The 23,457-nt window shown below is 35.6% G+C and overlaps 1 protein-coding gene across 2 annotated transcripts; it reads right to left on the reverse strand.

Moving 5' to 3' along the window:
* Nucleotides 1–359: 359 nt before the first annotated feature.
* Nucleotides 360–22,872, reverse strand: LOC136251138 (gamma-aminobutyric acid type B receptor subunit 2-like). 2 transcript variants are annotated; one of them, XM_066043520.1, is made up of 15 exons: nucleotides 22,575–22,872; nucleotides 22,386–22,520; nucleotides 12,313–12,483; nucleotides 10,283–10,390; nucleotides 9,188–9,253; nucleotides 7,074–7,280; nucleotides 6,710–6,943; nucleotides 6,589–6,655; nucleotides 6,443–6,535; nucleotides 4,997–5,129; nucleotides 4,257–4,500; nucleotides 4,055–4,186; nucleotides 3,683–4,000; nucleotides 3,460–3,627; nucleotides 360–741 (listed from the first exon to the last, which is right to left on the reverse strand). In XM_066043520.1, the coding sequence occupies exons 1-15, from the start codon at nucleotides 22,797–22,799 to the stop codon at nucleotides 634–636; spliced, it is 2,409 nt and encodes an 802-aa protein (XP_065899592.1). In that variant the 5' UTR covers nucleotides 22,800–22,872; the 3' UTR covers nucleotides 360–633. The 2 variants fall into 2 exon arrangements, with proteins under 2 accessions (XP_065899592.1, XP_065899593.1); XM_066043521.1 differs by lacking the exons at nucleotides 22,386–22,520; nucleotides 22,575–22,872 and adding exons at nucleotides 19,307–19,349; nucleotides 19,400–19,711.
* Nucleotides 22,873–23,457: the final 585 nt, after the last annotated feature.

The following is a 23,457-nucleotide window of genomic DNA, read 5'->3' on the forward strand; positions in this document are numbered from 1 at the left end:
CCTTTAAGTTATGACCACTTAAAGAAAGTTTCTGTTAAAAATTTCATCTTATGCTTCTTTAATAAAATGTTCATAACTATGCTTGTGACTAACATAGAAACTTCTGGTTTGGATACTTGAAATCCTTATTAAATACTTGTTCAGGTGATATATATATAACTTACTATAATTACTCAAAGGAAAAGGTAAAACCGCAAAAATGTAACTTTTTCCTTTGGTCTCAATTTTTAAAAATATATTCTTTAACCAATTGAGTAAAAGAAAGGTGATCCATTTTTTGTTACAATATATAGAATGTTTGAAAGATAGCTATATGGAACATTACAGTTTCTTATCTGCTTTATGGTACTTTAACAATATTGTTTGCTTTCAATCCTTTCATTATTTAGTACTGCCAAATATACGTATCCATAACTACTGCATGATGATGAATTGTATAAATCTGTACAAACCAAGTAATGATAATATTGAATGTACCAGAATGAACCTGGAGAGAAAATACAGGTAGGACTATAGGTAAGCAATAGCACACAGTTTGATGGACTATATAGTAGTATTATCAGGTGCACATGCACTACACACACAGACAGACATCAGTAGGCTAAATACATTTTGGTACTAACAGTATACAAATTAGAGGTGTGTTTCTAGTGGCGACGCATTTCCGTTGACCTCTTCGTCTCCTGACATTGTTTTCATCTTATGTTCTTGCAGGGTAGTTGTGTCCTGGTGAGACTTGAACTGTACATAAATTGTAACAAAAACCAGTTAATGATATGTTACATCTAAAAACCTATGCAAGTGCCCAGTCAATTAATCATCCAATTATAGCCATGCCAAAACAATGTAAAATCATTTCTAAATATCATTACAGCCATTTCTTGGTAGAAACTTTTGATTTCACAACCTAATTTTTGAATGCTATATCTTTCTTTATACAGTTTGGCTGTTTGTGCATAAATATCACTTTTTGTTGTTCAAAGCTGGCTTATGGATAGAATATGCTCAAAATTTTGCCCAAAATGCTTTCAGGAATTACCTAAACTGATCACCTACTATATGCTATTCAGTGTTTCCATTATGCTTGCATTACGCTCCTTGGTTAGCATCATTTCTTACAATTACCTTAGAACATTTGAATCAGTGAATGCTCTATTAGTGTATTTCACTACTAAGCGACTGTTCTATTAGCTTATTTTTACCTGCTCTTTTCTTTTCACAGGCATCATAATGGATATTTAAAGGTTTCAGTATACTTAACATGTTGAAATGTGTATCACAGAACAGTTATTTATTGCACTCCATTACTACACTCACTGTTTTTTGTACTTTTTATTTGTAGAGTTGTTTCTGGTTCCAGTTATCTACCTCCCCTTAATTTTTACCTTAAAAGTACCCTATGCCTACATGCTAAGGCCACTTCAACTAAATCTTTTGTTTCTTGGACTGAAACTAGTTGAAAAGTGGGTCGGTAGGTAGGTATAAATTAGGTGGTAATAATTTTTAAAATTGAAGTTATGGCAACATGTATAACTAAGACGTTTGATAATGATTAGTATATTTAAATGACCACTGAAGCGTCCATCCATAGTCTACTTTTACAACTCTTCTTACCAAGCTTGCCCCAAGCATAGCAGATATGGATGACCAACAATACATCGATGCCACAAGCTCATGTGATCAAACATGTGATCTTAAAAAAATGAACAAAAGCATTTCATTTACAAATTTTATGGGTTGGTCAGGTCCGAGAAACAAGAAATTTAGTTGAAGTGGCCTAATGTTACTATATAAGGTAGAAATTAAATCTGCATGTGACTGTGTTGTATAGTGGCTATGGTGCTTAGCAGGTGAAAATGCATTTATTGGATATGTTAGAAGCCATTTCTGTGTATATACTGTTGTGCTGATGACTGGAAACAAATAACATATTTCAAAACATGGACAGGAGTTATCTTGTGTTGATTACTGTCAGTTGCGTGTTGTCTTTGTTATAAACAAGTGAACAGAATGGTGGAATAGTGGAGTGTTTTAAAAGGTCTAATGTATCATTTTTATACTCTGATGATTCAGAAGTACAATTGCCACAAAGTCAGGTTATTATATCCCATTATACCTTTGTGTGTCTCATTATATATACACAAAATTTGTTATTGCAATGCATTTAATGAAGTCAGCTGTACACTCAGTTGCAGTTTAGTTTGGGAATATCAAGCCTTAAGGCATAACCCAAAATGGGAAAATCAGCATAAGTTGCTGATTATCATTTTGAAGGATTTATACAATTTGTATTCAGGGGTGTGGCCAGACTATTGGTGATGCCGGACCTAGCTACATAACACTATAGATAGGGAAGGCATACCTTAGTGTACAACGCACACCAGCATGTAAAGCATGCCATCCTAGTGGGGTCTGTGGGCATGTCCCTCCCAAGAAAGTTTTGAAAATCAGACCCTCTGAGATTGAATCTGAGAGTAAGTCTGTTACATTATTTTTATTTTGACTGTTGTATTAGGGTAACTGCTCTATTAGTGTATCTCGATCTTGCTCTCTGCCTAAACATGCTATCCAGACCCTTTGAAATTGATTGATTTGTATTAGAGTAGCTACTAATATTTGCCTGACTGCTGTAATAGGGTGACTCTTCTATAAGATCTTTACATAGTGTACAATTATTGTTTCTTGGGCCTGAGCCTGGGCCCGGATTCTGGCTACACCCTAGTTTGTATTATGTACTTACAGAAACACAACAATTCAGCGGAGTATGCTGTGAAACTTGTGTATTAAGGACAACTTGGGACTGTGTCCTGATTACCATGGTGTCCAGATTTTCTAGGTCAGTTCACGTGTTAAGGGATACTATGGGACCAACACCAAGTATCCAGATTATGTAGGTATCCTAGCATTCTGATTAACAGGTTTCACTGTAGCAATTCCATAAGCACTTTTTGAAGTGAAAATGTGAATCCATGGTCTAAAGTAGCAAACAACATGAGGAACACACTAAATGTAGTTACCATGTATTAACAATTATTTACGTATGCTTATAGCTAATGTCATAAATTTCATCCAACTGTAATATACAAGATTCTTTGCAGTTAGTGTGGATAAAATTTCATTCCACTATTCTGCAGTAGTCCATTCCACTGTTTATACTTTACTCTGGCTTTTAATTTATTAATAATTTGCCCACTTGTGTTTACATCACAGCATTGTGCTTTGTATTAATGATATGTCATAATAATATTGTTGAATTACATAAACATTGCAGTGGTCTGGCAAAAGGAATGTGATAATATGGCTAGCCTCGGAGTATTGGGATCATAGGGAAAACATTAATAAAACACAGTTGGGAAAATATAGCACATGTACAGCACACCAGAAGCTTTGAAGTGTGCAGCTAGGTATACAATATGGCACAGTTTTCTTGCCCATGCAAAGTACAACACTAAAGTTTACCATTTCCAATTCTTTAGTGAGTCCTTTAATTTCAAAATTGAGATCTTCTATTCTTTTCTTATAATCATCTTCAGAAAACTTAACAGTAGTTTTGGTAGTACTGCTAACATTGCTATGACTTTGCTCTAGATAGTTTGCTCCTTCTGGATCACGATACACCTTGTACATCTATGTGCAAAGACTATACATCAAAGTACTGTACACATGACACTAGACTACACACCTTTGAAACAAATACCAAACCCAATATTAAAGTTGTAACAAACAGCAACATAATTCCCATTATCCCATATTGTATATTTGGAAAATCATTTAGCAAAAATCCAATTGGTGTGAGAGCTATTGAAGCTGTTACCGCTCCATAAACTGACATTGCCACAAATCGAGACTCATTTAAAGATCTGATTTTTACTTTACGTGTCTCAAAGGCCAGAAACAGTCCAGCTAGCAGCACTAATCCTTTGTATGCTAATAAGACTGTTATCCAAGGCAGCGAATTGTCTGATCTGCAAACTCCAATTATTCCAGGCAGATCACCAGCCTACAAAATTGTATTATCAAGTTATATAAACATTATATTAAATCACTAACTAACATCTTCTCCTTCAACTTCTTCTTGTTCCCTTCTCAAGATGGCACTAGACACTGCTGTTGGTGGGATCAGTATTACAATATCTACTAGAATTAGTACTCCGACAATTGCAAACAAGTAAATGTCTTTCATTTCCTGCAAAAATGGAACAAAACTGTACATAGCTAGCTATGCCAGTATATTAACATCATGCACAAGAACCTACCAATTTAGTTTTTGGTTTAATATAATTAAAGATAAAATATATCCTCCATGTTTTGGCAAAGATTGTCCCAAACAATAAACTAAATCCAATTGCCACCAACCAGACTTTTGTCTGACACAGGTGATCTACTGTTGAAGATGATGCCACATTTTCATCCACTCCAAAAAAAATCACTGTTATGTAAAATATAACTGCTCCAGCTATAATCATCACATTGACATATGGGCTACCCAGTTTCACCAGCCTATGCAGGACATGTTATTGTAAAAGACTATACTCTAATAACCAGGTGCGGTTCTAGGGAAATTTCACTGGTTTCTGGAAACCAATCAGCTTTTCAAAAATATGGGTATACTTTAATAGAACAGTCAGAATAATATCAAGCCAGAAAAATTCCCTGGCCAGTTTATTACTAAACAGAATACTTATCGTACAACCTTTAGTGGTAGCCTCATAAAGAGTATTGATTTATCAGAAAACCACGAAAAATTACTTCTCCAGTACTTTCAGATGCATCAGACTTAACGTATCCTTTGATGTATTTACAATAGGCTCAAAACATTGACTGTATAGTGTTAGTTAGCATTTGCAACTTGATCTTGTACTTTTGCCATAAGTTTAGGACTGTTTGAGGCCCAGCTTTAAGCATCTCTATGATCTTGCATATGTAGGTAAAGCACTACTTTGAAATTAGAAACCAGTCAGCAAAATTTCTAGAACCGCCCCTGATAATAACATACTTTTGCTTTCTGAACCACAGATTGAAAACCAAACAAATGATGGAAAACAACACTCCCAGTAGAGATAACATGGTGTAGACCACAAATAATGGCAAAGAAATGTAAAAGTGTTCTTCATCATCTACAATATCATCTATAGATGAAAATATGTTCAAGTTTATTTGTGGAGCAAACATGCAAGCGTCCAAGTGTCCAATGAAAACAAACTTAATACTGATTATTCATTTAGTATATTTCATCATACTACTGGAATTTACAGTGGGAGTTCTTTGCTTAATAATTGTGATGTTGTCCAAATGGCCTATTGTCACACACACTTAAAGGCAACACAATACATCATGATAACTGCATCTTTGGAAAGATCGGTTAGTGCATCAACTAGTGATACAAATGTGAAGTTCCTAGTGGTATAAAAATAAAATTAATTTTATATAACTTTCAAACCTGCCATAATTTTAAATGCCTATTATTATTTTCTATACAAGGCATTTGAGTATGGAAAAGTAATGAAACAAGGGAGATTGCCTTACTTGCCTACACTTCAAATTTTCTGCTTATACGGTAAGTCTATGATGTATCATCCATCATAGCTGCTGCGGTAGGCCAAAAGGCACCTCTTGGTCAATTAAATAATGAAGAAATCAAGCCTGTGGTGCTAAAATAGTTGACTTATGCTTGACTGAAGGAATCAGCTAGTCATTTAGTCAGTCAGTAGAAATTCAGTTTTAAAATATCCATAGAAACTTATTGGAAGTGTTTGGGGTTGCTCTAGAGGCATGTTTGGGTTTGATTATGCCTACTCAATATTGCCAAGCTGTTGTGAAGAAAACGTGAGGCTAGTTTTAGTGATGATATTATTGGACAAGAAAGCCCACACCTTCATGATCCCTATACTATAGGTGTGATATACACTGAGAAATCAGAATTCTGCCATAGTCATGACACCAAAGGCTGGATGACAGATGAACATCAATGATGGGTATGTATATCAGGAATAGCTTGGATGACTACAGTAAAATTTTGTGTGTTGATGCCAAACTTTGAAAACTTAGGGCCATACCTTTACACATAAGAATTAATGCTTTCAGAAATACTTCCAGTGCAAGGTAGCATGATGCATAGCTCTTTGGCTATACTCCACCTGATACCATTACAATGGATATCCATTGAATCAATCTATGTACAAGGATTACCTGTGGTTGTCTAGACAAAGACTAAATGTCAGATTTTCCTCAGCTAAATATTGTAGAGCAGTAAATCTCTCTGTTTACCACCACCAACTAGCATAAATTTCTTAATTAGCATTACTACATTACACTTTTACCAGAAAGAAACTGAAGCATTTTGCTATCCTATACTTCGTGTACAATAAAGCATATGTGTTTATGAGGGTGAATCCTTGCCATGTAATACAAACTATTAAAATGACAAGTATTTGAGTCACACCTGTAAAAACTGTAGTCACACTTTCATTGTCATCAAATACTAGACTTCCCTTTTCCACTGTCCCAAATTGTACTTTGGTCAAGTTACCATTACCTATTAAGACAGCATAATTCAATAATTAATTCTATATTTATTAGTGATCTAACTCCATCTATATTGTAGCACACGAACTTTTCCAGGTCTGTCACCATTGTCACGAAATGAAACATTACCCTATGAAATTGTGTAAGAATAGTATTGCAATCAATTAAGCTAGATTGCACTTACAGTTAATCCAAAAAATTCCACGTTTATTAATTCCTGATATATACTTTGAGAAATATTAATTGCCTTTTCACCATCATACGTAAAGTTGAGTAAATCTGCATCAGTATTGTTCAGAGCTAGTGCTACTGCCCATACTGCATCAAACATGTATGCACTGTCTTCTAGTTGAGAAGAAGCATTACGTCCTAACTTTGGAAATGCCTCATTATGATACGATACAAATTCCTTGAAGCTCTGAAAAAGTATAACAATAGTTAAAGTAGCAGAGTAACAATATATTACAGTATGCATTTAGTAAAAATCAAAAATTACACAACATATTTTGATACAAATATTCACGATGAGCAAATGAATTACAGCTTACTATATTTCCCACGTTCATTTTATCCTTATCATTCTCATCAATTCTGGGATAGTGATCAAATATGAGTGAAGTTGACAAGATGTCTTCTATAGCCATTTTTTTCTCTGTGTCATTTTTTGTACAGCTATTGTCAAACCACCAGTTATCTGGGTACCAGTTGAAAAACATCCACGCATGTGTAGGGTGAGCCATATTATGTTTGAGTGCCTACACAAACAAATGTATAATTAGTAATACAATGCAATTAAACATTAAACTATGTGACCCAAAGCAATGGAACATGAAATGAAACAAACTACAGATGAGTCAATTTTGCTGGAAATTAATCAGAGCACAAAAGGAAAGAGCAACGATACATTAAGTAGCGGATGAATAGAATTCTTTCCTATACCAACTAGAGAATTTGCAGGTAAAAGATTCTGTAATAGAAGCAAGCATACCACTTTGAAATAATCTTACTGTGTGCTGCATATAATTTTGAGAAAAACATAATAATTCTGGTTAAAAGTTTGAACAAAATAGATAAAAAGAATCACTGGAAGAAAAACAATGGGAAAAGCACAAATTGAGTGACTTATCTCACAATACAAAATGTGAAATTTTATGGTACCTAATACGACCCTCACAGTATAGTGTCTTTTGATCAAATGCTTCTAGATTCATGAAATACACTTCTAATCTGAATTTCATGTTCACATAAAACGGAATATGCCAGAATAGAATGACATGCTTCAGTTTTAGTGCTAAGCAAACAATTAATTACAAGAGAATGCGTGGCCTTGGATTTTAAAAGTAGGTGTCAGTGGCAGGCTTCAGTATACGCTTCATAAAGGACTCACATGAACAAGCTTAGAAGTGAAACCTAATTAGTGCTTAGGAGCAATAAAGACCTTTGTTTAAGGGTGTGGTGAACTCAAGAGCAGTCTCAAGCAAACTTGGTAATTCAATAAAATGTGATTGACTAAAGTGCATGCAGTTTAGATTAAGAACTTTGTGTATTTGTGTATAAGCTTAGAGCTCCATAGGAAACATTTTACTACATAGTTGATTATTATGAACTGTTAAACAAAGCATCTGCTTTTAAAATATAAACACTGTATTTATCAATATCTTAGAAAATGATATGTTAGCAATGTTTTGAAGTTCAATTAAAATAGAAGTTTCTATATTATGAAGAGACTCCAATAGATGTTTCTTGGTACTAAGAAGACTCATGGTTAACCACACCAGTTAATTAGTTATCACCATGCAGGGTTAACTGCAGTGCCAAGGTGGGTATTGGTGTCTTACTTTCCTAGAAAATGGGCTGCGCTGCCGTGACAAGTAGCACTTTAATGTTGCTAGCTCTATGACACCCACTTTCACTTCTTCTACACGAGCAGGGTGAAACAATCCAATAACTGACTAAGTCTCACTCATGGTAGTTGTGATGAAACTTACTTTCACACTATGTGATGCATTCAAACTGATAGAATACTAGTTGATGCCACTAAAGTTAAGCAGCGTATCACCAGTCTACCACAGTAAAACATCTGGCTCAGTATTCAGAAGGCAGTACATTTTCGAGTGGAGTTTCCTGTACAGCCTTTCGTAAACTCTTCACTGACTTGGCCACAAAGCTGAGTGGTGCAAGGCATGGCTAGCTACATTAACTTGTCCCTGGCTGACCATTTCCTAAAACAGTTAGACACCATATGCCTTGGTTTCTATGTTGCATCATTCTAACACCTCCTACTCAGCATTTATGCCTCGGAGATGCTGGTATTTGGTGTCTAACTATAACAAAGATGGGATCAAATGCGCACACATGGGCTTAGTTGTATGCTGGGTGCTTAATTCTGAGGCATAGAATTTATACCAGGGTCCATTAAATGCTGGGCTGCTAAAAACTAAACAATTCTAATAAATGCTGGAGTTGTATGCAATGTTAGTCTATATACCTGCTTCACATTTCATTCCCAACTGTAAGTCTATAATATAAACCTGCATGACTATGCTGCATGGTTACACATGCCTGAATAGATTCCAGGCTGACTTAAACACTGGGTCCAAATAAACACCTGGACTTCTATACAGATAAAAATACAGAGCACCACTCCATGCACAATACTCACCTCACACATAACTCTTATTGCATATTCTTGATACATGTTTAAAAATATAATCCGGGCTGGAGAATTCTACAAATTACAAAATTATTAGTGAACATGTGATGATACTGTATGGTACTGTGCATACACATTACAGTAAGACAGTATTGATGAAGCATTATGAATTTTGTATGTTATTACTGCACAAAAACAGCCAAGCTGTGAAAAAAGGTGCAGCCTTAAAAAGCCTGGGTCAAAAAAGTTTTGAAATCAAAGGTGGCAGCCAATTGATGATGTTAATACTAATAAATTTTAACAATTCCCACAGCCATTATAAAATTTTACATCACTGCAGCCATTTGTTGGCTGCCACCTTTGATTTCACAACCTTTTTCACCCAGGTTTTTTAAGGCTGCACCTTTTTTCACAGCTTGGCTGTTTTTGTGTGGATATCACTTCTTTTTTAATTGCAAGTTCCAAAGCCATCCTATGGCTAGCCTTAATAATTCCTTTTAATTGTCCCCCTTTACTACAGAAGACTGCGTGGCTACATGAAGAACTGAAATAAGATGAATTTGAAGGCGTGTATACCTCAATGATAGCTGGGCAGATTTGACTCACAATAGGAATGGGAGATGCCCTACCCTGAGGAAGCTTCCACTGCAGAAATAGTTAATCATACCATTCAAGCACTATGGAGCTACAGATACATGATAACCTTTTTAATTTAGATGTTTTATTATTATTATTCCCAGGGTTACCAGCACCCCTTGCCACCACCCTGACATCACACAGCTATATGACACTATATACTTCTTCTGAAGAGAGACAAGGAGATCAAGTCTTCTGTAAAATATAGCAGCAACATGATGAGATTTTATTTTTTTATTATTATTAGCACTTTACAGTGACCAGCACTGAAGGTCTGACAGCAACATGTGCTGCAGCCTTAGGATTACCTAACCTAATTTCAGGGACTTAGACCTAATGACTTGACTTACTGACTGACTGATAAGGTGTAACAGAAAAGGGGCCAAAGTAAGGAAAAAAATCCCTCCAACCCCAGAATTTAATTGCATTACTTAATTAATACACACACAACTGATTCAACTTACTTACCCTCAATTCCCTCACAACCAACTCAACACTCTCATCTGTGTTGAATGTAACTTCTTCTAATAGCTGCAAGTTTACCTCATTAAGGTGAATTTTAAATTCTGTAGAAAACTAGAATAAAAGTTATAATATGCATACATGTGTCTTTAAACACAGTGATGTTTTAACTATTGAACGGTGCATGCAGGTATGTGTCAATATTCATCCTAGCAACTTGTGTAAAATACATATCCAAGTGTGCACTTTTTTTATTAAAGTAGCCTTGTGCCAGCATAATTTCAAACATAATAGGCTAGCAAAAGTATCAAGCATTATGCAGGATGATTTTCAAGATTTTTAATTAAAATGCACAGTGTGTGTGCCAAAAATACAAAAAATGAATACACTGCACCTTATATACTGCATGTCATATCAAGAAAATGTGTAATGTTACTATTTTCTTGGCTGATTTGTGGAAATGAGATCGAGATACTCTAATAGAGAAGTCACTTACTCTTTCTTATACAGCAGTCAGGAAAGACTGATATACTCTAATAAAAAAGCCAACTCTAGATCACAATCTTGATTTTGAAAGTATAATAATAGGAGCACTCCTCAAAAGTATAATAGGCTATTTTCAAAGTATAGTTGGCTCAAGCCTATGTTGCCTATCTAAAAGACCTCAACTTTGGAAGTAATACATTCTAAACATGTAGGTAAGAATTGCTACATATCTTGGCTTGGAAAGAGAGAACATCATTGTAATCATGAAATATGTTTTACAATGGCTGTACATACATACACTTGTGATGAATAACTGGCATCAGAAATCATAAAAAAGTCCAACTTGAAGTAAAATTTTAAGGTGATATCCACATAAAATGAAACATCCAAACAAACTATACCCCGGTGTTTTAATCATCAACATAATTATTGTAGATTTTATCCTTTGGGGGAAATCAATGTTTCATTGCTTTGGAACTGCAAACAGATGGCATAACATGTTTCCATAGTTAAACCATCTTTGTATCAATATAGAGGACTGTGGCTTGGTTGGCAATACATATTATAGTCCTCAACTCAGTATACAAAAAAAACAGAAAATTTCTTACTACCAAAATTTTAATACTACAGACTAAATTACAAGAGAAGAAAAGGCTCATCCTCCAAACTGATGCCATTGTACTCTTTACACAATCTTACCAAGGAAAATAACATGCAGTCTAATTGCTTTGACAAACATACCATTTTTCAAGTAGGACTTCTGCCATTCACTGTAGTACAGCATTACTCTGCTACATGTATGTGTCATAAATTTGTACTCCATTGGCTAGTTAAATAGAAAGAATTAACTACCGCAACTGCCATATGGCAGAATCAACTATAAACACCCGTAGCATTACTATGTAAGTGTTTTATAACTTCTGTGTACACTTTAATAGTCCCTGTGCTTATCCTGCAGAGGTCATACCCTTAAGGAACGAGGATATTAGGTTCCACGTGCACTATTGTGGGTAAGATGACATCATTGCATACTTTTTGATAGTCAATTTGAGTATATAGGGATCATAGAAATAAAAAGCAATGAAACAAGGGAGGTCATCTAGTTACACTTACAGCTATAGGTCGAGTCATTTAATCCTTACTTTCATGGCCATACCATTGGCAGGCTGCATGTAGCTATATAAAATGTCCACTGGTATAGCTGCAGGTGTAGATGACCTAACTCTCTTTTTGATTGCATTTTATTTCCATGATCCCTACTCAAAAGTAAAATTTTAATTTTCCAAACATTTGTATGTTATAATCCAGGAGCACAGTCAGGATTTTTCAAAAGCAGTTTTCAACAGCAGTATTGAGTTACTGATTTAGGGGTCTGGAGGCACAGCCCCCAACTGCTGAGCAATCTAGAACATTTTAATGATTCAAAATTCAACAGATTTCTATAATGTATGAACTTCATATACAGTAATTATATGATGTTTTCAGCTTTTTACTAGCTATGCATATGTAGAATTCAATTCTGAACAACTGTTAAAACTTTCATGACTTACAAATGTAAAGATATTCTCCGATTGTGTTATTAAAGCAACTCTGGACCATCCAAATTCCTTCATGGCTGCTGTTATTCCTACAGCAATTTCTGCATCACTTGACACTGTTCTTAGGAATAGTGGAAATATGTTGGAATTAGAAAGACGAGGTGATGAAGATGCTGCTGAAATCTACAGAAAGTAAAGCGTAGTAATCTGTACCATACTTTACAGTCATGCGTGCATGCTATTAAAACAGTTGGATTTTGTCAGGTAAACTATACAAGTAATTTTACAATAAACGTTAAACATTACAATAAAAAGCACTGAAACAAGGTAGATTAGTGTAAACTTAATCCTTAATTTAGCCAATATATTATGGGCAAAAACCAGCATGGCTTGCAAGTTAGGTTAGAGTATTTGACTGACTACTCTATTAGAGTATCTCGATCTTGTATATAGTTTTCCTTTTGAGAGGGGAAGGGGGGTGTGTGCACCCTTGGATCTGCCACTGCATCTGGCTGAAACCACCAGAATTTAGAGTCAATGAAAAAGTTACTGATTGTGTGAGGATAGAAACTGTTTTGGATACTATTTAGCTGCCAGTTAATATTGGGTCTCCTGCAAGCAATCCATAATTATAACAGAATTTTGGTATTTCATATATACATCCTTCTCTGGGGCATAGTGATATTGTATATTAAATTTATTAGTGCCTGTGGAGGCATTTTGGCATGTTTCTTCCCAGATAACAGAGATACAAGCCTTCAAAGAGCTGCTTCAAAGAGCTAGCTTCACTGTAAGAAAGTACTAAAAGTTCAATAAAATGTCTTAATCACTTCCACAGGACCTAGATATTTTAGTTGTTTAGTTACTTATATTTGAAATTATAAGAATTCAGTAATTTGTTAGTCTGGTTTTTGGCAGCATGTTGTTGTAAAACATTGCCCTATCGTAGACCACACACCCAAGAACAGTTGTTGTTCTACAGTAAAAGCAAACAAGTACAAATAGTTATATTGGCAGTTGCTGAAATTGTTTATCCCCGCTTGGGGTAAAGGCGGGTTTTGTAATTTGTCATGCCATGCATTTTAAAATATACTGTAACCTTAACCGTTGTAGAAGTGCTTTTGAAAGAAATCAAGATCAAGACCATGAAGATACAACACGAAAACCAACAGTATGTAACAATCACGCAATCAAGTTTTGTCAATAAAAACATTTAGTTGCCATGCTTACTAGGCAAATCGCGTATAGGAATAAACTGGTATACGTGGGTGGATTAATTATCGTAGAATAACCTTTCAGTGGTTTAGAAGAATTCACAATAAAAACACTGTGAAAACCAACTACGTGTAACAAATGTTAAAAAAAATTGTATGATGTAATTTTTTGTTGCATAAGTAGGTACTTACCATATAGCCTAAATATTTCGAGGGGAAAATGTTTGCTGATTTCACGGTTTTGGGTGTTAGCAAAAATTTTACCTTTGAAATATTTAGACCTCCATATAGTCTAATACATTTTGGGAGTGTTTGCAAATCCGCGAAATTTTTATTTTAGCAACATTGCTCAACCTCGAAATATTTGCCCCTCAAATATTTAGGCTATATGGTATATTCTGTGCTTTCAGGGCATAGCTGAAAAACAGCCTTCTTTGGCTGAAAAACAGCCTTCTTTGCTATTTTCCCAGACTAAGAAACATTTTAAAATGTTTGATTGAGATACTCTAATAGTGCAGTCACCCTATTATTGATTTATTCTTTGTTTAACCTTGTGGTAGTTGGCAAAAGCTGTTCTTCCCTACCAGAGCACACACACAACAGTAAACACAATACAAAACACAACCACTAGATAACATACAATAATACAAAATAGTTATATAGTACACTAGCTTATTTAAGTTAACAGAGGATATAAATTCATCATAATTACAAGTACCACTTGTGACAGCAGTGAGAGAATTTGACCAAGAAGTGGCAGATGAACGAAAGAAGTTTTTGGTGAAGGAAAAATGACAAGTTTTCAGGTTAGCAAAGCTGTCCTTAAACCTGTGTAATAACTATGTTATGGGATTGGTGGATCGAGAACATTAGAACATTCAGTAAGTATCAAGTCATCCTGTAGAGAGCTCAGCTACAATCAAGTGACCATGTAGAGAATTCAGCTACAAACAAGTCACCTTGTAGAGTATCAGCTACAAACAAATTACCCTGTAAAGAGTTCAACTACAAAATAAGGCACCCTGTAGAGAGTTCTGCTTCAAACAAGTCACTCTGTAGAGAGTTCAACTACAACCCAGAGAGTTCAGCTAACAACAAGTCACCCTATAGAGAGTTCAGCCATAACAAATCACCCTGTAGAGAGTTCAGCTACAAAAATTCACCCTGTAAAGTTTAACTATGTTACAAGTCACTTCAAAGAGAGATCAGCCACAATCAAGTCACCATGTGGAAAGTTCAGCCACAAAAAACTGTTTAAAAAACCAAATGTACATAACGAATTCTTTATTATCTTCCTGTAGTAAGAAAAAGACAAGTAATAAGGAAGCTTCAAAGCTGGTCCACTGGCCAGCTTTGGTGTATGCAACTACAAAGAAGTGATATCTAGACCAAAACAGCCAAGCTGTGAAAAAGGGTGCTGCCCCAGGGTGAAAATATGTGAAATCAAAGGGTATCATTATTGTTTGGAGTGCCATGATACAACAGTGTTAAGTTTTGAATGAAGAATGTCAGCTGTAGTTGATAAGCAATTTCTTGGCTGCCACCTTTGATTTCACATCTTTTTCATGCTGGCTTTTTTGGGGGTCGCACCCCTTTTTCACAGCTTAGCTGTTTTGGTTTAGATTGTATTATAAGTCGTTGCCCTATTCTGAGTACTGCAGTATGGGCATTACATTGCGTAGAAGCAACAAGTAGCTACATTTTTTAGTAATGACCCCAACTCTGTTTTATAACTTGCAGCATATGCCAAAATGGCATGTGTAATGTGTATGCCTCGAGCAACTTCTACTGTAAAACGATCAAGCCTGTAGCACAATCACCATATGAAACATTTGTATACAAATTAGTGCTAACTTTAAGAATTTAATATAAACTCTTTGCTGCCTCATGGTTATATACATGAGCATGACAAGGATCATGAAGGCTTGTATTTTCTTGTCAGAAAGTATCGAACAGAAACCAGACTTCTACATGGCACGTTGGCAGTACTAGTTAGGTACAATCAAGCTAATATGTGCCTTCAAAGTGATGTAAAGTGCTTCTGATATATTTTTACAAATTATATTTAATTAATCAAAATGCGGAGTAATCCAGACAAGTCTTTATGGGAGCATTTGTGGTGGCAAAATGTCTGGGTAGTGTAATACCGTAGAGCCAGGCACCAAAACTTTTTCTCATGCCCCTGAAAATAAACTACTGAACTGATATTTGGTAATGACTCTGTCAGGATGCTTTTGTATCTAAGAAGTGATTAATTCTAATAGCTAATCTTTCAGTTTGGTAAGGTTAGGCAAATTAGATTTGCCTCTATAAACATTTTCATTATTGGTTTCTTGAGGAACCTGTCACCTGAGAAATAAAATGACCCGTGTGCTTCAGGATCAGGTGTTGTTTACTTACCATGTATCATAGAATCCCGGTCCTCACTAGGCCACTACACAATTGCAAAGTGTGATCTGATCCAATCAGAAACTCAATTTTTATTGTGTTTTTGTTTGTCTGTGGTGTTGGTATATGTATGCTGCTGATACATTAGTAATTTATTGCTAAAAAAGGTGAATCCCTAGCAACCATGGTATAAGTGTTTAAGTGTTTATACCAACCATTCAGGTATAGCGTAAGTCACTAATTATTGGCATACATCAATTATCGGAAATAATTGTATTAATTATTGTAACTGTGATATTCGGGATTTTACAGCAGTTACTATCACTTGATGTCTCTATGTCTATTTGTACTTTTTTGACGATACTTACAACTGATTGTAAGGGGAAACATCGCTTGCATCATTCACAGTCAGCACCTGCTGTTTTACACTCACTTTCGTAAAGCAATGAGAAAATAGTAGACTGATATCCAGCTGCAGATGAGGGCAGCTGTGGATGCTGTTAAGAGTGAAAAAGTTGCAGTTGAATACAAAGTACTGATGTCCACACTACAAGACAGAAAACTAGGACATGTAGTCCATAGGTGCTAAACTGTATTTAAGCCAAGCTGGAGAAGAAGAGCTTAGTGAGTTTATAATCACTGTAGGAAAGATAGACTTTAACAAAACATGTAAACAAATCAAAAGTATTATAGAAAAAGATAATCAATGGCTGGTTTGCAAGCTTTATGAAGAGACACCTGGAAAATTGTCATTACAGAAAGGAATTGTACTTCTTAGTCACGTATAAAGGCCAAGAACAACAGACATGCTATTGTGCAATATTTTGCTGTTTTGAATGAGTGTTTGGAGAAGTATGACTTAATGGATATAAGCCAGGCCAAATTAACAATTTTGACGTACCTTTGGATCACAGACTGCCACACGTTGTTGTCAAAAAAGGCATTATCGTTCATCAGGTAGCAAGAATCAAAGTAATAGAAACTGATTTCAACTTTTCTGTCATGCAATAATCAGTTTCAACATACCAAACCATTATACAGTATACAGTGGAGCAGTAGATCAGTGGAACACACTTATGCGGCATTCATTGGTTGTGATTGCTATGCAAGGATTTTTAGGTACAAAGCCACTCATTTGTATGCAAGGATTTTTTTGTGGAATTCCTTGCCAGCCGACATTAAAGAACTTCATTCTTTTAGAGAAAAGCCATTTCTTGTCATCTATGTAATTCAGTGTTGTTTGTGTGTGTGTGGTGTTATGTTTGCTATTGTCTTACTTTGTGTCTGTTTATGCATGTATGTTTAGTTTTTTTGTATCACTCCAACAAGGAGGAACGTACGGCATTGAGCTGATTGTTGTAAGTATAAAAAATAATTATATCAAATCGAATCATTGGGATGAGATATGACACTGCTTTTGTACACTCTTGTTGTAAAAGATGCATAAATGTACCTACCTAGCTAGTTAAATACACAACGTTTCCATAGTGATTCAATTGCTACTGTACTGTACCAGATTTGGGGTCAAATACATTGCATAGCATTTAAATATTAACACAATTAATCTTAAATTGTGAAATAATTAAAATACTTAGCTGCTATTAGGTACTATAAATGATAAAAGTTTGGTATGACTTAAGTTTGGTGAATCAGCATCTGATGTAGGTTGGCAGATAAAGTCTCACAAAGCCAACATTAAACAATATTAAATAGCTAAGTTCCAACAATTTGTCAACATATGTTAAACTTTAGTCACTCCAAACTCTCATTGTTTATGGTAATGCATATTTGACAAGCGAGTCAAACATTGTATTATAATTACAGAGTGGCTATTTGTACAGAGACTAATACCAATAGTTCATTTATATGGCATTTAAGCAGACCACATAAAGTCATCCAATAGTCATCCATCACAACTCAAGTATCAAACACGCTAATTGTGAGCTAGGTTAGAGGGCTGGCCAACCCTAAACCACCTCAAACTTACCAAAAGCTTACCTTCATACAGACAGTGAATATCAATAAAAGTGGTATTAAGGTCGAGTTCAGCTTTGGTTTCTTCCTCACCCTAGTACTTACAGTAGCTATAGGTCATACAAATAGCAATGGCCTTATAATTATTAATGTTATTGTGTTAATGCTACTGTATTATTATTGAGGTGTCAATAACAGGGATGTTAGCTTCAAAAGGGACTGTGTTGCTTTTGAAAAAAGTGCAAAGTTATATGTCATATTCTTAGTAATCAAAAGTCAAGTATACTTTTAAAAAATATTTAAATTCAATTACAAATACATGCAGTTTCCAAAACATAAAATGTACAAACAAATATATATTTAAAATACAAATACCCAAGTATTTGATTACAAGTCTGCATTGCACTTTAATAAACCTGATACAACTATGATACTGTTATTACAGTTGCACAAGGCTACATGCATACATGGATTATACAAAATACCATTATACTGTATAGGGCTTACGAACATATGTATTAATTGTTATGATTAAATTGAGCGAAAAGTATACAGAAGAGGTTGCATAAGCCTTTTGATTTGATTTAACTGTTCTAACTGTGGAATTCGGCCAAGGTTGTTCTATTCCAGAGTATACACACAGTTTCATACTGAGACACACACAACAAATACAGAGTAATATAATATAGAGAAGCACAACATCACTACACCAAGCACAACACAACATAATTACACAACATAATTACACAACATAGCTACACACCCAGTACATCTATTTGCAGACATAAATCTGACAGTGTTGAACTTGTTGTTGATATGCATTTGTCCAGCATAGCTAGCACTAATCTAACTTGGACAAGCTTACCAGCGGTATAATATTAATAATACTAATGATGATGATGATAATAATAATAATAATAATATCTGATATGAATTCAACACATATCAGTGTTGGGATTCCTTGTTGATATCAGCATGGCTAGCACTAATCTAACTACAGAATTGCTTGGACAAGCTGTCTGTAGTTACCAGTGGTAATTTTTATAATAATAACCAATCAGTTCCATGAAAATACTACCTAAAAGGTTTGTGGGAATTCTTTCAAAAACCTATAAGCTCAATTAATTTTTACTATCTATCTTAAGTTACTATGAAGCTAAATCTAAACACACCTTGCTTGAAAGTTCGTATAACTATATGCTAACAAAACTCAATCAGGAATTAATCTAGTATCCATAAACTCCTGCTCACTAGGAAATATTTCTCTTATAACAACCTTCTTGTGTTACACTTGACCTCGGTTCTGCCTCAGTTTCATGCGTTTGGGTGGGTACTATCATATGTAGCATTGGAATGTTATTAGATCTCATTGCTATAAGTCCCTTGTCAGACCCATACTAGAATATGCTTCACCTATATGGGCTCCTCACCTTCAATCTGATATTTTTGCCATAGAAAAGATTCAACGTAGTGCTGCAAGGTATACAATGAACAATTACTCCTGGAGAAGTAGTGTTACTAACATGCTCACATCACTTAATTGGCCCTCTCTAGAATCACGACGTACATTTTGCAAACTAGTCATGTTTTATAAGATAATCAATTGTCAAATGGAAGTTCCATCTATCTCACTAACATCAATGTCATCAGTTACCAGAGGTCATTCACAACGTTTCAGAATCCCACAAGCAAGAATCAACTCGTACTTATTTTCCTTTTTACCATCCACTATTAAATTATGGAACACTTTGCCAGAAGATGTGGTCAATCAGCCATCTATAAACTGTTTTAAGGACATTTTGTTAAATCATCTGAATTTACTTTGATTTTGTTTTTGTATCTGTGTGTTATACTCCTTGATGGAGTCCTACACAGTAATAAATAAATAAATAAATAAATATTCAACCTACCCAACAGGTGATAGCTAATAATTAAAAATAATTTGCTTCTAATATTATTAAGGGTATGGCTTCTGGTCTTCACTTTATAAATAGATATACCTCAAAAGGTTTCCCAAGGTACAAATTAACTGTCTGAAGATTTATAATATTATGTGAATTAAGGTGATATAACCGGATGTTTGCATGTTTAATTTATTTTCATTTTTTCCCTAAAAGGAATTTAGAGATGGGTTTTTTAAGATCTGTTAAGCAGTCTTGGAATTATAGCACTGGATAACAAACAGCAAACAGATTGATGTGTACAGCATCTACACAGGAAATTAATTTTAATTACAGGTTCAATTATAAATCAGGTTCAACTAAACTTATAAGCAAAGTAGCCATTTTGCTTTCAACTATGTTCTGCTTGTTACACAGGCCTACACACAGAGAACAATATGGGAAGCCAATCTGTTTACTTTGACTGTTGGAGGCATGGTGTAAGTGATAGACAACACATGAAGCCAGCAATGCATTATCACTAGACAGATGCTAAAAGCATAATGATTGTGAGTGAGCCTGATCTCGAAGCTATTTAATGCAATCAATTGAACATACAATGACAGTTAAATGAAATGAATGGTTCTAATATTTAAAAAGGTTACTTGAAGTGTTTAAACTATTAAATGAAAAACATATACTATGGTTGGTGGAAGCTGTGTAAATTGAGGCGTGATGATCCACTGTGAGCATATTCTTGTAGATGTGGCAATTCTTGATTACTGGAGAATGCTGTATGTTAGATTCAAAGGTATCTTCTTGTTCTAAGTATTCGTATTCATTGAGAACTTCAGTATTGTCTCCACTTTTGTATGATAGCTATGTTGTTGGCATAAAACACCATCTTCCTCACCTTCTTCTGTCTCGTCAATCTGCCATAATTGAGTGGGAAAATTGAAGCACTGAGGTATTTGCATGTGCTTACAAACCTTGCTTGTGTTTTCTTCATTGGTTTCCTGTTCTCTTCTAAGTCTGTCACACTCCCTTGTTTTTCTGAGCCTATCAAACCTCTTTCACTCGCAGTTTCAACACTTCTTGGCACATTGTTAGCCATTGCACGAGAATGTGCCATGTGCACAAGCTAAAAAGCACAAGGATGTGCTACATGCCACGTGCATGAGAAGGGGTTTTTTTTGCATGAGAACATGCAACGTGCACTTTTGCGCATGTGGCAGTTGATGGATTTCCGTGTTCTTTGTGTAAACTTTCATGTGCGTACAAAAAATGCAGCATGAGGGTGTGTGTCAAGAGACTAAAACAGCAAGCCAAGTGCTGTAGTTAGTCACCATATACCCCCGAGTGTTGTATTTTTGTACACACAGTGCTTTGAGTGTTATATAGTACTTTCTTATTTGTCTTCTTTGGGCAGTCATCTCGACTATTCACATTGTTTCAGTTCTTAGCCATCGGACCATTAGCAAGTGTCCATATAATCTGTTTCTATAGTCATAGAACTAGCAGATAGGATCGTTTGGCTAGTTTTAGCAATATTCATGCGATTACACTAGCTGTTTATCTGTAAAGACTTTTCATAACTGTGCATAAGTTAATTGGCATGCTTTTCATAGCTGTACTGTATCTAACCTGTAACTGTTTTTTATTAGTCACAAAGAACCTTTGCTTCTTTATAACCATCAAACCACTCTTCCTTTGATCCTCTCATGCAAAGTACCATATTTTATAATAAATGCCCCCGCTCACCTAACATGTCTATTCATTGTTTCAAGTTGCATTAGTAGTAGCAGCCATATCAACTACAACACAAAGCATGCTTTCTGCTGGCTCATCTTGACAATTACTGATTATCAGAATTACTGGAGTGATTAATTTAGGGTTCTAGCAATGTGAAAGATGGTAGCTATTACGACATAACTATATGTGAATTTTTAAAACGTAATAGACAATGTGAAGCCATATGTGTGCTTCCATGAATTGACACCTTTGAACAGTCAGAGAAAAGAAATGGGACACAAAGGTAACTTCATGATGTTTGCATTATATGTACGGAGGTATGTAAAAATTCAAAAGGCACTTGTTGGACTGAGGTGGTATCTAGCTATAACAGTGAAAAGCTCAAGCCTGCATGCAGCATCAGTCGTTAGCTTGTCTACAGACATCAGATAGTCAGTCGATTAAATTTTCATAGACAGACGGTTTGCCATGTACAGAAGCCATCCATGCACTCTCTTCATATCATACAACCCATTCAGTGCACTTGCGTTGATACTTAGCTACTGGAATACTATAGAATCTGCAGCATATAAGTCTTCATTAATTATAATTTCCACATACTCTAGTTTCTGCAATAATAAAAATAGGTATTTAATTAGCTAGCTAAACCAGAATTTTACAATTTGGAATCTTTGAAATCTGCACACAATTGTCAGGTCCCACGGATAATTACATTCGAAAAATTGTTTATGAACTATATAGCTAGCTACCTATATACTGAGCTAGCCAGCTACCTATATACTGAGCTAGCCAGCTACCTCGCTAGCTCAGTATAACTACTTGTAAGATGCAGCAAGCATACTGACAAGCTTACCACTTACAGATAGCACAGACTGACCTGCACAAGGTTCCAGTTGGGAGCAATCTCTGCAACGGGTTCGGTGGCCACAGAGCAATCTGAACCAATCAGTATGATCTGGCTATGGTTGAAGATTTGATCTATGAAACTCCGAAGGCTAGATGCCGCTGCACACTACAACAAAAAGCTTGTCCGTTACGTTCTCACGAAGCTTTACTGATCGCTCACCATTGAGTCGTCGATTCTAACATCAAATTTATATTGAAACGAAGCATCATTTTCAATCGTTTGTAACGCCAAATGCAGGGCAGGAATAAATCCTGAAAAGTCAAATTCTCCATCTTGAGAAACTAGCACTCCAAGATGAAGTGTTTCTTTCTCATGGGTCACTCCAGTACTAGCAGAAACAATGGTTATGGCTAGAAGTATTACTTTAAGCTTCGCTGCCACCATTGCCGCGGTGACCAACTTCGATCAACACATGCAACTCTTTCAATTAAGCCACGTGTAAAACCCTCCTAATTTTATAGCTCTCTGTCTTGCAAAATGCTTTAATAATCATCTACAAAATAAACCCTGATCCGCCCACGTGCTCAATCACGTGACCTTTGCGTGGCTTAGTGCGTGGGCAACAGAGAGATATGCTGCACCCCTATAAGTGTTGCAAGTTAGACTGGGTATGAGAAAAACGCCACCTTTGTCAAAGATGGCGTTTTTCTCATACCCAGTCTAACTTGCAACACTTATGCGCATATCAATGTTTTGCCCCACTAAGGTAAGGAATATATAATCTATGGTATTTCGAACTATCCTGAATCTGTTTCACTCGTGATGCATTGTTACGCACGTCGACCACACGTAGGTCACATGATATACAGTTCCTTTTTTCCACCCGGGCTTGACGGACTGCCCTTGCCTGCCACCCCCAGCACCTCGCCCAGCACAAAGAAAGGTGCGTGCTGGACAACTGTAAAAGACAATGGAAAAGCAGAGTAACGCAGCTAGCATGTTACTCTGACAAGCGGGACTCCACTTGCACTAAATCCATTGGTGTGGTGGAGCCCTAGTGTAAGCACCAATGGATGAACGCGCACCTCGAATGCATTCAATT

This window comes from Dysidea avara, chromosome 3 (genome assembly GCF_963678975.1).
Source record: "Dysidea avara chromosome 3, odDysAvar1.4, whole genome shotgun sequence".
NCBI lineage: Eukaryota > Metazoa > Porifera > Demospongiae > Dictyoceratida > Dysideidae > Dysidea > Dysidea avara.

Bases quoted from the DNA above. Each gene is read 5' to 3' on its own strand.
- LOC136251138 (XM_066043520.1), bottom strand. From the start codon at position 22,799: ATGGTGGCAGCGAAGCTTAAAGTAATACTTCTAGCCATAACCATTGTT. The intron at 3,628-3,682 runs GTGTGTAGTCTA...CTTTGCACATAG, and splicing joins GTTTGGTATTTGTTTCAAAG to ATGTACAAGGTGTATCGTGA. The intron at 742-3,459 runs GTAAACTTTAGT...ATTTATGTACAG, and splicing joins TCACTAAAGAATTGGAAATG to TTCAAGTCTCACCAGGACAC.